The following is a 15,058-nucleotide window of genomic DNA, read 5'->3' on the forward strand; positions in this document are numbered from 1 at the left end:
GAGCAGAACAACTCGGCCTATCGAGAACACCTCTGTCAAATCTCCTCAACCTTCTTCTCTCCAAGGAGAACAATCCCGATCCTCTCCAATCCACCCCCACAACTGAAGTTCCTCATCCCTGGGACCATTCTTGTTAACCTCTTCCGCGCTCTCTCCACCGCGGACACATCCTTCCAACAGTGTGGCGTCCAGAACTGCACCCAATATTCCTTCTGAGGTCTAACTACTGTCTTGTGTAAGGTGAGCAAACCTCCTTGCTCTTGTGCTGAATTTGTGTTCAGATTGTCTGCCTTCCGGGTCATCTACCCATACAAGTATAAAGTACAGGAATAAAGAGGTGTTGCTACAATTGTACAGGGTCTTGGCGAGACCACATGGGGAATACCGTGCACACTTTTCGTCTCCACATTTAAGGAAAAGATACCCTTGCATCTGAGGCGGTACAGCCAGGGTTCACTGGATTGGTCCCTGGGATGAGGAGGGGTTGTCCTATGAGGAGCGGCTGAGTAAATCGGGTTTATATTCTCTGGAGTTTGGATGAATGAGAGGCAATCTCATTGAGACCGCCAGGATTCTGAAGGGGGTTCGATAGGGTGGAGGCTGAGAGACTGTTCCCCACTGGTCGGGGAATCTATAAACACGGGCGGTGGGGGGCACAGTCTCAGGATAAGGGGGTTGATCATTTCGGACTGAGTTGAGGAGAAATTTCTTCACTCTGGGAAGGAGTCGGCCATTTTGGGGACCGAGATGAGAAATTTGTTCGCTCGGGGAAGGAGTTGGCCAATTTGGGGAGTGAGTTGAGGACACATTTCTTCACTCAGTGAAGGAGTCGGCCATTTTGGGGACTGAGATGAGGAGAAATTTCTTAACTCAGGGAAGGAGTCGGCCATTTTGGGGACCGAGATGAGGAGAAATCTCTTCACTCGGGGAAGGAGTCGGCCATTTTGGGACCGAGATGAGTAGAAATTTCTTCATTCGGGGAAGGAGTCGGCCATTTTGGGGACCAAGATGAGGAGAAATTTCTTTACTCGGGGAAGGAGTCGGCCATTTTGGGGACTGAGATGAGAAGAAATTTCCTCACTCGGGAAAGGAGTCGGCCATTTTGGGGACTGGGATGAGGAGAACTTTCTTCACTCGGGGAAGGAGTCGGCCATTTTGGGACGCAGGTTAATCAAGGATGATTATTTAGAGCAATTAGAACAGAAAATTCTGGAAAATCAAGCAGATCTGGCAGCATCCGTGGAAAGAGAAACATAGTTGACGTTTCGAGTCCTTATGTCTCTTCAGAACTGAAGAAGGTTAGAGATTCGATGGATTATTTAGTTGGAGAGTGGGGGGGGACAGAATAGAAGGTCATGGATAGGTCGGAGCTAAGGAGAGGTTGCAAAAGATGTCACGGGCACAAGACGAAGGGAGTGTTAACGGTAGCATTAAGAACTAAAGAAGGTGCCATTGGCGGCATAATGGTGGCAGGAGGCCTTGTGGGGGAGGGGCGATTTGTATCGGGATAAAAATTGATAAAGGGGTTCAAAACCGAGGGCCAAGTTCACACAGTCTCAGGTTGTCGAACTCGGCGTTGAGCCCGGGCCTTTGCGGTCCGGCTTGACTGGGGCATTGCGGCTGGCCGAGGGCGGACAGGCGGGCACGGCGGGGGGGCGGGATGCCGAGGGCGGGTATGGCCGGGCCTATCCAGCGTCTGCAGTCTTCTGATTTTCGCATGACCGTTTGGAGCATTGCAACCCCCGCCCCACCCCGACAGAAGATATTCCCTGTTTCAAATGCGCGTCGAGGATCGGGAACTTTGGCGGGCCTGCCATTTTCCATCGAGTGTCGCCAGGGGTGGCGAGGCGGAGGAGAGGGCGGGGGGGGGAGTTGGAGGGTTTGGATGGCAGTGGAGGCCACGAGGAAAATCCTCTGGCGACCGACAGTGGAGGACGTCTGTCGCGCGGCGTGAGGTTTGCGATGGGGGCTTGGCGAGGGGGGGGGGTGCGGTTGGGGGCGTGGGGTGGGTGGGTGGTGGGACAAAGTTCACCCGGGCCGTTACACAACTGGCCGGTACACAACCAGGGACCCCCCCCCCCCCCGTTCCCTGCCCCCCCCCCCCCCCCCCCCCGACTGCGTTGGACCATGGCCGGGCCACCGCGCGCGAAGTACAGAAGGCGCCTGCGACGTCCGTGATTAGGTTGCAATGATCCTTTTGTGTTCTCTGTGCCTTATTCCATTAACCTTTCCACACACAAAAAAAAAGGCATTCGTCCGCGACCTCCGGTTGGGGGATGCTTTTTTTTTTGCTCTCTCTCTCTCTCTCTCTCTCTCTCTCTCTCTGAATGTCTCATTTTAGTTTCGACATCCGCCGTTTCCGGGCGAATGTCTGTCACAAGCGGACGCTGCCGCTTGTGACGAAACGAAAAAAAAAAAATCGTTATCCCGTAAGTTTTGATCTTTTTTTTATTCTGTTTAATTTTCTTTCTTCCCTCAAGGTCCTGCTCACCTGATGCTAAACAGCCAAGGTATGGCCTTCTAATTTCCTTTTCGTTTTCCCTAACCATCTCCTTTCTGTTCTGTACCCCCATTGTTGCTGAATCATGTCCCCCCTCCACCACCCCCCCCCCCCTCCCCCACCCTGAGATTGGACCGTGTCTGATACCGTAGCCGGGTTTGTGATCACAGCCTAAGACTGACCCAATCGCTTCTCCTTTCAGTGTTTCGCTTTGATGCAATGAGCTTGTGGGGTCTGCCATTTTTTTAAATTTTGATTTTGGTCTATGCATTGTGGGATTTAAGAATGCATGGATTATTTGGGAGGTGGGGATGGTGGGGACTGGTATTTCCGGAGGGTGGGGGGGGGGGGGGGGGGGGGGGGATGGTGGTGTTGGGTGAAGCACATTTCTAACCTTGAACCGGGGTCACGCAAATTGTCAGTTGTGTGTCATTGTGCGTGCAGGCGGAGTGCGCTGATTGACCGTTTGACTCGAGCAGGGACAGAGAGCGATCTTGTTCGAGGCTGCGGCGCGGGTTGGGTTCGGAGACGCGCGCTTGTGACTTTTTCGCTCCGTGATTAAATGTCGGTCCGAGTCACGGTTGGTCCAGCGCCTGCCCTCGACCAACTGGGTATCGGGGATACACCTCTTAGGGGCTGGTTATTCCACTGTAAGCTCTTTGGGAAGGATATGCCGGCGATGGTATGAGAGTACAAAGACCTGGATTTATTACAAACGGACGTGAGTGGGTGTGACGTAGTGTGAAACATGTTTGATTTTGGTCTGTGTGTTGCGACAATCAAAAACTGTAGGTTTCTCCCTCAATGTGGTCGACCCACCATCGCCACCATCTCCGTGGCTCTGTTACCTCGGGCTCAATGGGAATAATGTTTTGAGGTAGGGGTGTAACTTGAAAATCTGTGGGAGACAATTCAAGTGAGCTCTTTGTCCCTAATGGATTTCCTGTGCAGTTTTGTTTCCCTCTGCGTGACTGGGAAGCGGTTATGGTGCCAAGCTGGACAAGCCGTGGTTGATGACTATCGGAGGCATGTCCCAGATTCTGCCGGTGTTTGAGGTCACCGACCCACGGGCCGGGACGATTACCCCCCAATATCGAAAGTTGCTTTGGGCACCCGCCTGGTCGGAGATAGGGTGGGATTTGGAAAAAGCTCCCTGTTCCAAATTCAAGTTGGTTGTTTGCTTCGGGGCAAGTATTGAGGGGTGAGGGGTGTCTACCACTGAATGTTCTTTGGACTGGAGGCCGGGACATAGTGACTTCTGAACAGGAATGACGGGGGGACGGGGGGGGGGGGACATCGGGAGACCCGCAGCGAGGCGCATCGCCGGAGGTCCCACCAGCATGAACGGCGGGAAAACTCCGACACAGCGGCATGGCGGCCAGCGCCGCTGCCTCATGGCGCCAGGGACCCGGGTCCGATTTCATACTCAGGTCACTGTCTGTGCGGATTTTGCACGTTCTTCCTCCGTGTCTGCGTGGGTTTCCTCCGGGTGCCCCGGTTTCCTCCCACAGTCCAAAGATGTGCAGGTTAGGTGGACTGGCCATGCTAAATTGTCCCTTAGTGTCCAAAGATGTGCAGGTTGGGTGGATTGGCCGTGCTAAATTGTCCCTTAGTGTCCAAAGATGTGCAGGTTGGGTGGATTGGCCGTGCTAAATTGCCCCTTAGTGTCCAAAGATGTGCAGGTTAGGTGGATTGGCCGTGTTAAATTGCCCCTTAGTGTCCAAAGATGTGCAGGTTAGGTGGATTGGCCGTGCTAAATTGCCCTTTAGTGTCCAAAGATGTGCAGGTTAGGTGGATTGGCCGTGCTAAATTGTCCCTTAGTGCCCAAAGATGTGCAGGTTGGGTGGATTGGCTGTGCTAAATTGCCCTTAGTGTCCAAAGATGTTGCGGTTGGGTGGATTGGCCGTGCTAAATTGTCCCTTAGTGTCCAAAGATGTACAGGTTGGGTGGATTGGCCGTGCTAAATTGTCCCTTAGTGTCCAAAGATGTGCAGGTTGGGTGGATTGTCCGTGCTAAATTGCCCTTTAGTGTCCAAAGATGTGCAGGTTAGGTGGATTGGCCGTGCTAAATTGTCCCTTAGTGTCCAAAGATGTGCAGGTTAGGTGGATTGGCCATGCTAAATTGTCCCTTCGTGCCCAAAGATGTGCAGGTTGGGTGGATTGGCCGTGCTGAATTGCCCTTAGTGTCCAAAGATGTTGCGGTTGGGTGGATTGGCCGTGCTAAATTGTCCCTTAGTGTCCAAAGATGTGCAGGTTGGGTGGATTGGCCGTGATAAATTGTCCCTTAGTGTCCAAAGATGTGCAGGTTAGGTGGATTGGCCGTGCTAAATTGTCCCTTAGTGTCCAAAGATGTGCAGGTTGGGTGGATTGGCCGTGCTAAATTGCCCCTTAGTGTCCAAAGATGTGCAGGTTAGGTGGATTGGCCGTGCTAAATTGTCCCTTAGTGTCCAAAGATGTGCAGGTTAGGTGGATTGGCCGTGCTAAATTGTCCCTTAGTGTCCAAAGATGTGCAGGGTAGGTGGATTGGCCGTGCTAAATTGTCCCTTAGTGTCCAAAGATGTGCAGGGTAGGTGAATTGGCCGTGCTAAATTGTCCCTTAGTGTCCAAAGGTTGGGTTGGATTCAGGGTAGAGCGGGGATTGGGCCTAGGTTAGGGCGCAACTTTGAAAAGGGGAGATGCAGGCTCGATGGGCCGGGTGGCCTCCTTCCGCACTGTAGGGATTCAGTGATGATTTTTTTCGAAAGACTATGGTCGGAATTCTCCGGAGGACTGCTGGCGGTGGGATCCTCCGGATCCCGTTGGTAGCGGCCGGAACGCAGAATCTCTCCTCAACTCCGCCGGAACTCAGCGGCCTCTTATACGTAGAAGGCGACCCTCGGCCGAAACCTTCCTCGCCAGGCCTGCCGAAGGTGGCTCCCGACCCCCCGCCCCTCCTGTCCCCGATTTCCTGCTTACTCAACTTGCAGAGGCATCCCGCCTCTCTGCTGTCTTTCCGCCTGGCAACCGCGCTCTGTCCGCCTCACTCAGCCACCCACCCTAAAGGCCGGGAGCCTAATTTAGCAATTCGTTCCGCCGCTGTTACAACCTGGAGGTTTAAGCTCGTTGTTCATCATGGGCGCTCTCGAAAAACTGCCCGCCTGTCTGAACAGGCGAACACTTGTATCATAGATCATATCACAGAATTTACAGTGCTGAAGGAGGCCATTCGGCCCATCGAGTCTGCACCAGCCCTTAGAAAGAGCACCCTACCCAAACCCACACCTCCACCCTATCCCCATTACCCAGTAACCCCAACCAACACTTAAGGGCAATTTTGGACCCCAAGGACAATTTATCATGGCCAATCCACCTAACCCGCACCTCTTTGGACTGTGGGAGGAAACCGGAGCACCCGGAGGAAACCCACGCACACACGGGGAGGACGTGCAGACTCCGCACAGACAGTGACCCAAGCCGGGAATTAAACCTGGGACCCTGGAGCTGTGAAGCAATTGTGCTAACCACTGTGCTACCGTGCTACTTGAAGGTCACTTGACCTTCCGCACCCTCTCCTGGCAAGAGAACACCGACAAATATATAAACCCCAATCAGGTGCAAGGAATAAGCCGCTCGGCCACTCGAGCCCGCCTGCCATTCAATGGGATCGCGGCCGATCTGATTGGAACCACATTCCCGATGACCCCCCCCCCCCGATAACCTTTCACCCCCACCCCCTCGCCAATCGAGAATCTATCCACCTTGACCTTAAAAACATTCGCAGTCTCCGCTTCCGCCGCCTCTCGAGGGAGAGAGTTCCAGAGACTCGCCCCCCCCCCCCTCCGAGAGAAAACATTTCCCCCCCCCCCGTCTCCGTTTTAAACGGGCCGCCCCCTTATTTTTAAACAGTGACCCCCCCGCATCCCCACCCACCTCGTTCTAGACTCTCCCACAAGAGGAAACACCCTCTCCACGTCCCACCCTGTCAGGGCCTCAGGATCGGAAAGGTTTCGATCGAGTCGCCTCTCACTCTTCTAAACTCCAGCGGATACAAACCCGACCTCTCCGACCCTTTCCTCATCGGACAACGCGCCCATTCCCGGGGTTAGTCCGGGAAACCTTCCCTGAACCGCTTCCCACACGTTGACATCTTTCCTCAGATAAGGAGGGCGATACCGTCCACAACACTCCAGATGTAGTTCTGGAAACAGCTAGTTTATTAATCTCTGATAAGAAGCGAGATTCCTCCCAATCCAATCTCAGCATCAGTTGAGTGCTGACCTGACTGGACTTCTCCTTGGACTCAAAGGAGGGTGTTAGTGGGCAGACCGTTCTTCGGGGTCACGTGACATCATGGAGTCACATGTCGGCAAGACCCGGGTAAGGACGACAGATTTTCCTCAAAGGGGGCATTAGTGAACCAGATGGTTCCTTTTATTTGCGACAATCGTTGTCACGGCCGACGTTACTCAGACTGAGCTGGACAACTCCAGATTTTATTCATTGAGTTTGGCTGGGAATTAACCCCAGTTTGGCGGCATTTCCATTAGTGCTCCCGTACCTTGAGAATCATCCATTGCTACAGGTGCTTGCTTTCCGTTTCCGGGGCGGGGTGGGGTGCTGTGTGAGGGGGGTGGGTAGTGTGCGGTGGGGAGAGGGGAGGGCTAAGCCCAGGGAACTCCCAGCCTAGGCCTCTGTTCGTCCCTCTCCCTCCTTTCGCACGCTCCCTAAAGCCCAGCTCTTCGATCGAGGCGAGGGTCACGAGGGGCGAGATTCTGCGGGTACCGGCGGGGCGGGAAGGAGAGGCGTGACCCACACCGGCGTCGGGCCGCCCCAAAGCTGCGGAATCCTCCGCACCTTCAGGGGCTAGGCCGGCCCCAGAGTGGTTTGTGCCGCGCAGGCCGGCGCGGAAGGGGCTTGGCGCCATGCCAACCGGCGCCGAAGGGCCTCCGCCGGCCGACGCGAGTTGGCGCATGCGCGGGAGCGCCAGCATGTGCTGGCATCATCCCAGCGCATGCGCAGGATGGGGGTTCATCTCCGCGTCGGCCATCGCGGACCGTTACACCAGCCGGCGCGGAGGAATAGAGTGCCCCCCACGGTGGCACAGGCCCGCCCGCGGATCGGTGGGCCCCGATCGCGGGCCGGGCCACCGTGGGGGCACCCCCCGGGGCCAGATCCCCCCGCGCGCCCCCCACCCCCCCCCGAGGACCCCAGAGGCCGCCCGCGGCGAAAACGGGCGGCCACTCGGCCCATCGCGGGCCGGAGAATCGCCGGGGGAGGGATGGCCGCTGCCAACGGCCCCGACAGGTGCGCCGCGATTCCCGCCCCCCGCCAAATCCCCGGCGCCGGAGAATTCAGCAGGCGGCGGGGGCGGGATTCACGCCGCCCCCCGGCGATTCTCCGACCCGGGGGGGGGCGGGGTGGGAGAATCCTGACCGTGGTCTCTGAACCACGCGACCCCGGCGCCAAGCTGCATTTTGTACCGGATCCTGTCGGGCGCCCCCCGGACGGTTTAGGGCGTGGGAGGCGCCACGTAAATGCAAGTTACTGGTCCACCGAGCTGGTCAGCCGACGGCTGGCACGGGAGATCCCGGAGGAGGGGGCAGACGTTGGTTACCCAAGGGGCTCTTGTGCCCGTGGGGACCGGATCGTGGGTCTGGCGAGTTCGGTAAGGGTCAGTCTAGGGGCCTGAGTGACCTCGCAGGGGTCAGTCACCTCAGCAAAGACCGGCCAGCGTCGAACGCCACCTGGATGGGAAGCTCTTTAACCTCAGCCGCCTCCGTGCCGAAACTAAACTGACCGCCGGAGACGCAGCTGTGGCAGGATTACCCCAGCTTTATGCTTCTCGGCTGCGGGAGGCGGCGCGGCGTTCAATGGTGGCGGGATTCGTATTGAAGCCACCGCACATCGGCGGGAAGTCGGTGGGCTGTGTGTGGGGGGGGGGATGTACTGTTCGTCGGGCCACTCTCGATCTTGTCAAGGCTGCAGAGGGGAAACGAGGCCTGCCCTCGAGCGTCGCCAAAAACGAAACTCTCATATCAACCCGAAACCGGTCGGCCCAATGTTCCACCCGTCCAGGGGCTGGATTGTCCGATTCCGCGGCTGCGTCCGCAGGATCCGTCTGGTCTTACGACCAGAAAGTAGGCGCTGCCCCCCCCCCCCCCCCCCCCCCGCACCGATGCTCTGCCCATTGGCGGGCTATCAGCCGCGCAGCGTAAAGTTCCCGGCTTGACCTGCCGACACGGCCGTGCATGGCGGCGTGGAACGTGGTAGCAGCCGCACGCCGACCCGGTCAGTCCAAAAACTGCCCCCCCATGTAACTCCCTTCGCCACCCCCGGATCACCCCCCTCCAGTACCCCCAGACCCCGCCAAAGACCCCCCTGCCAGCGGAACGGCTCACCCCCCCCCCGCCCCCCCGACTGTGGTGGCGCTGGACACGCAACCAACACCGCCGGGGACTCGGAGCATCGGTCAGCTGAGGCCGTCCATACGGCGTGCGGTGTCCTCCCCAAGCACGCCGTCTTTGACGGGGCGGAGCGTGGGAAAATGGGAAGCCGCGTCAGCGACCGGACAATCCCTCGCCCTCTGTTGAAGGAGAGACTCTGGAGTGTGTGCTGATTATTTCCCACACCTTGGCAGCCACTCCTCCCTGGAAGGGCCACCGTCGACGGGGAGATCGGACGCCGGATCGACTGCCCCAGCTCGGCCCTGCGCGAACCACGGCCACCGAGTGCTGGACAACGAAGGCCGCCCCCTCCGCGGGTCAACTCTGAACCTCATCCACGGGATGGGGGCGTCGCCGGCTACAGGCCCAGCATTTATTGCCATCCCTAATTGCCCCTCGAGAAGGTGGTGGGTGAGCCGCCACCTTGAACCCGCCGCAGCCCCGTGTGGTGCAGGTACACCCACTGCGCTGTTAGGGAGGGAGTTCCCAGGATTTTGACCCTAGCCACAGCGAAGGAACGGCCGATATATTTCCGAGTCGGGATGGCGAGCGGCTCGGAGGGGTGGGGGGGGGGGGGGGGGGGACTTGCAGACGGTGGTGTTCCCCGTGCGTCTGCTGCTGCCCTCGTCCTTCTAGACGGTGGAGGAGGCGGGTTTGGAAGGTGCTGTCGAAGGAGCGAGTGGCTGCGGCGCGTCTTGTAGACGGTGCACACGGCCGCCGCTGTGCGTCGGGGGTGGAGGGAGCGAATGTTTGCGGTTAGCGTGTCGATCGAGCGGGGCTGCTTTGTCCTGGATGGTGTCGAGCTTCTCGAGTGTTGTTGGGAGCCGCGCTCATCCAGGCGAGTGGAGAATATTCCCTCACACTCCTGACTTGTGCCTTGTAGATGGTGGACAGGCTTTGGGGGGAGTCAGGAGGGGAGTTACTCGCCGCAGGATTCCCAGCCTCTGACCTGCTCTGGTAGCCACAGTATTAATGTGGCTGGGCCCAGTTTAGTTTCTGATCAATGGTAACCCCCAGGATGTTTATTGTGGGGGATTCAGCGATGGGAATGTCAAGGGGCGATGGTTAGATCCTCTCTTGTAGGAGATGGTCATTGCCGGGCACTTGTGCGGTGTGAATGTAACTTGCCTCTTGTCAGCTCCAAGCCTGGATATTGTCCGGGCCTTGCTGCATTTGGACAGGGACTGATTCAGTATCTGAGGAGCCGCGAATGGTGCTGAACATCGTGCAGTCGTCCGCAAACATCCCCACTTCTGACCTTATGACGGAAGGGAGGACATTGATGAAGAGGCTTCAGCTTCGGACAGCCCTTGGCCAAGTGCGACACTTGATGATTGGCCTTCGAGTGAGAGATTGGTGGCGTCAAGAGTGACGTGAACTGTCGCCCTGTGCCTGGAGCGCGCGCCACTGCCCTCCATATCATCAGGACTCTTTGCATTAACCAAACTCATTAGGGGTTGATTTAAATACAATAGGAATCATTTTACTTATAGTCATTTTGAAGGGATTATTCCATTTATAACTGTCCCACTAATAACCTCATTAGCTGGCATTCTCTGCTGGACCATGTGGTCACAGCATTCCTGCCTCATTATGTCATCGAGTGGTTAACACACTCTCTTTTCAAAATCATATATAAACCATGAGTGTGTTGGGATGCCTGTGGGCACGTTGGTGTGATCAAAATGATTCCGCACAGACAGAGGAATCTGCAGAATCTGTTTAACGTGTGGTTTGCTGCATGGCGATGGGGTAGCACAGCGGGTAGCACTGTTGCTTCCCAGCGCCTGGGTTCCAGGTTCGATTCCTGAGCTTGGGGGTCACTGTATGTGCGGAGTCTGCACGTTCTCCCCCCCCCCCCGTGTCTGCGTGGGTTTCCTCCGGGCGCTCCGGTTTCCTCCCACAAGTCCCGAAAGACATGCTTGTTGGGTGAATCGGACATTCTGAATTCTCCCTCCGTGGACCCGAACAGGCGCCGGAATGTGGCGACGAGGGGATTTTCACAGTAACGTCATTGTAGTGTTAGTGTAAGCCTACTTGTGACACTAATAAAGATTATTATTATGACTGGTTCCTGGCTCTCGAAGGCGCTGACCGCTTGCAGGGTGCAAATCTCCTGGTCAGCTCTCAGTCCTGCCTCATCCTCACTGCTTCAAAGAAATAAAGAACAAAGAACAAAGAAATGTACAGCACAGGAACAGGCCCTTCGGCCCTCCAAGCCCGTGCCGACCATGCTGCCCGACTAAACTACAATCTTCTACACTTCCTGGGTCCGTATCCTTCTATTCCCATCCTATTCATATATTTGTCAAGATGCCCCTTAAATGTCCCTATCGTCCCTGCCTCCACTACCTCCTCCGGTAGTGAGTTCCAGGCACCCACTACCCTCTGCGTAAAAAACTTGCCTCGTACATCTACTCTAAACTTTGCCCCTCTCACCTTAAACCTATGCCCGCTAGTAATTGACCCCTCTACCCTGGGGAAAAGCCTCTGACTATCCACTCTGTCTATGCCCCTCATAATTTTGTATACCTCTATCAGGTCGCCCCTCAACCTCCTTCGTTCCAGTGAGAACAAACCGAGTTTATTCAATCGCTCCTCATAGCTTATGCCCTCCATACCAGGCAACATTCTGGTAAATCTCTTCTGCACCCTCTCTAAAGCCTCCACATCCTTCTGGTAGTGTGGCGACCAGAATTGAACACTATACTCCAAGTGTGGCCTAACTAAGGTTCTATACAGCTGCAACATGACTTGCCAATTCTTATACTCAATGCCCCGGCCAATGAAGGCAAGCATGCCGTATGCCTTCTTGACTACCTTCTCCACCTGTGTAGCCCCTTTCAGTGATCTGTGGACCTGTACTCCTAGATCTCTTTGACTTTCAATACTCTTGAGGGTTCTACCATTCACTGTATATTCCCTACCTGCATTAGCCCTTCCAAAATGCATTACCTCACATTTGTCCAGGTTAAACTCCATCTGCCATCTCTCCGCCCAAGTCTCCAGACAATCTAAATCCTGCTGTATCCTCAGACAGTCCTCATCGCTATCTGCAATTCCACCAACCTTTGTGTCGTCTGTGACCCCAGGAAGTGTTTCTGTGGCATCAGGGTAGTTATTATGGAAGACTTTAACTTTCCAAATATTGACTGGAAAAGATATAGTTCGAGTACAATAGATGGGTCGTTTTTTGTACAGTGTGTGCAGGAGGGTTTCCTGAAACAATATGTTGACAGGCCAACAAGAGGCGAGGCCACGTTGGATTTGGTTTTGGGTAATGAACCAGGCCAGGTGTTGGATTTGGAGGTAGGAGAGCACTTTGGGGACAGTGACCACAATTCGGTGACGTTTACGTTAATGATGGAAAGGGATAAGTATACACCGCAGGGCAAGAGTTATAGCTGGGGGAAGGGCAATTATGATGCCATTAGACGTGACTTGGGGGGGGATAAGGTGGAGAAGTAGGCTGCAAGTGTTGGGCACACTGGATAAGTGGGGCTTGTTCAAGGATCAGCTACTGCGTGTTCTTGATAAGTATGTACCGGTCAGGCAGGGAGGAAGGCGTCGAGCGAGGGAACCGTGGTTTACCAAGGAAGTGGAATCTCTTGTTAAGAGGAAGAAGGAGGCCTATGTGAAGATGAGGTGTGAAGTTTCAGTTGGGGCGATGGATAGTTACAAGGTAGCGAGGCAGGATCTAAAGAGAGAGCTAAGACGAGCAAGGAGGGGACATGAGAAGTATTTGGCCGGAAGGATCAAGGAAAACCCAAAAGCTTTCTATAGGTATGTCAGGAATAAGCAAATGACTAGGGAAAGAGTAGGACCAGTCAAGGACAGGGATGGGAAATTGTGTGTGGAGTCTGAAGAGATAGGCGAGATACTAAATGAATATTTTTCATCAGTATTCACTCAGGAAAAAGATAATGTTGTGGAGGAGAATGCTGAGCCCCAGGCTAATAGAATAGATGGCATTGAGGTACGTAGGGAAGAGGTGTTGGCAATTCTGGACAGGCTGAAAATAGATAAGTCCCCGGGACCTGATGGGATTTATCCTAGGATTCTCTGGGAGGCCAGGGAAGAGATTGCTGGACCTTTGGCTTTGATTTTTATGTCATCATTGGCTACAGGAATAGTGCCAGAGGACTGGAGGACAGCAAATGTGGTCCCTTTGTTCAAAAAGGGGAGCAGAGACAACCCCGGCAACTATAGACCGGTGAGCCTCACGTCTGTAGTGGGTAAAGTCTTGGAGGGGATTATAAGAGACAAGATTTATAATCATCTAGATAGGAATAATATGATCAGGGATAGTCAGCATGGCTTTGTGAAGGGTAGGTCATGCCTCACAAACCTTATTGAGTTCTTTGAGAAGGTGACTGAACAGGTAGATGAGGGTAGAGTAGTTGATGTGGTGTTTCTGGATTTCAGCAAAGCGTTTGATAAGGTTCCCCACGGTAGGCTATTGCAGAAAATACAGAGGCTGGGGATTGAGGGTGATTTAGAGATGTGGATCAGAAATTGGCTAGCTGAAAGAAGACAGAGGGTGGTGGTTGATGGGAAATGTTCAGAATGGAGTACAGTCACAAGTGGAGTACCACAAGGATCTGTTCTGGGGCCGTTGCTGTTTGTCATTTTTATCAATGACCTAGAGGAAGGCGCAGAAGGGTGGGTGAGTAAATTTGCAGACGATACTAAAGTCGGTGGTGTTGTCGATAGTGTGGAAGGATGTAGCAGGTTACAGAGGGATATAGATAAGCTGCAGAGCTGGGCTGAGAGGTGGCAAATGGAGTTTAATGTAGAGAAGTGTGAAGTGATTCACTTTGGAAGGAATACAGGAATGCGGAATATTTGGCTAATGGTAAAGTTCTTGAAAGTGTGGATGAGCAGAGGGATCTAGGTGTCCATGTACATAGATCCCTGAAAGTTGCCACCCAGGTTGATAGGGTTGTGAAGAAGGCCTATGGAGTGTTGGCCTTTATTGGTAGAGGGATTGAGTTCCGGAGTCGGGAGGTCATGTTGCAGCTGTACAGAACTCTGGTACGGCCGCATTTGGAGTATTGCGTACAGTTCTGGTCACCGCATTATAGGAAGGACGTGGAGGCTTTGGAGCGGGTGCAGAGGAGATTTACCAGGATGTTGCCTGGTATGGAGGGAAAATCTTATGAGGAAAGGCTGATGGACTTGAGGTTGTTTTCGTTGGAGAGAAGAAGGTTAAGAGGAGACTTAATAGAGGCATACAAAATGATCAGGGGGTTGGATAGGGTGGACAGTGAGAGCCTTCTCCCGCGGATGGAAATGGCTGGCACGAGGGGACATAACTTTAAACTGAAGGGTAATAGATATAGGACAGAGGTCAGAGGTCGGTTCTTTACGCAAAGAGTAGTGAGGCCGTGGAATGCCCTACCTGCTACAGTAGTGAACTCGCCAACATTGAGGGCATTTAAAAGTTTATTGGATAAACATATGGATGATAATGGCATAGTGTAGGTTAGATGGCTTTTGTTTCGGTGCAACATCGTGTGCCGAAGGGCCTGTACTGCGCTGTATTGTTCTATGTTCTATGTTCTATCTCTTCCCTCCGAGCAGGGCAGACTTACATCGGTTCCCCCGGCGAAGTTTCCCCCCCACCCTGGAACAGGTCGCTAGCCGGTCGCCAGAGGAGGAGGAAACGGCCACTCCACCGCGCCTGACCAGCCGTCTCTCGCCCGCTCCTTCCCGCCCGCGGCTGGAGGGTGTTGGGAGTATCTTGACCGCACCTTACTCGCCCATCGTGCCCTTGAGCGTTCGCTCCCTCCACCCCCCGACGCACAGCGGCAGCCGCGCGCACCGTCTACAAGACGCGCCGCAGCCACTCGCTCCTTCGACAGCACCTTCCAAACCCGCCACCTCTACCGTCTAGAAGGACGAGGGCAGCAGCAGACGCACGGGGAACACCACCGCCTGCAAGTTCCCCCCCTCCGAGCCGCTCGCCATCCCGACTCGGAAATATATCAGCCGCACCTTCACTGTGGCTGGGGTCAAAATCCCGGGAACTCCCTCCCTAACAGCGCGGCGGGTGTACCTACCTAACAGCTGCAGCGGGTTCCAATTCAATAACAAGATCCCATTAACCAAAAAAAAAACCTTTTTACCAAAACAGT

At 54.7% G+C, this 15,058-nt stretch overlaps 1 protein-coding gene across 1 annotated transcript in view; it reads left to right on the forward strand.

Annotated features, from left to right (window-relative positions):
- LOC140400210 (neurexin-2-like) overlaps nt 1–15,058 on the forward strand; it is a 2,085,493-nt gene that overhangs the window by 724,109 nt on the left and 1,346,326 nt on the right. Inside the window, exon 3 of the mRNA XM_072489678.1 lies at nt 2,481–2,510. Coding sequence (XP_072345779.1) covers nt 2,481–2,510 — 30 coding nt within the window. The remainder of the gene's footprint in view (nt 1–2,480; nt 2,511–15,058) is intronic.

Source organism: Scyliorhinus torazame, chromosome 24, assembly GCF_047496885.1.
Source record: "Scyliorhinus torazame isolate Kashiwa2021f chromosome 24, sScyTor2.1, whole genome shotgun sequence".
Classification (NCBI taxonomy): domain Eukaryota; kingdom Metazoa; phylum Chordata; class Chondrichthyes; order Carcharhiniformes; family Scyliorhinidae; genus Scyliorhinus; species Scyliorhinus torazame.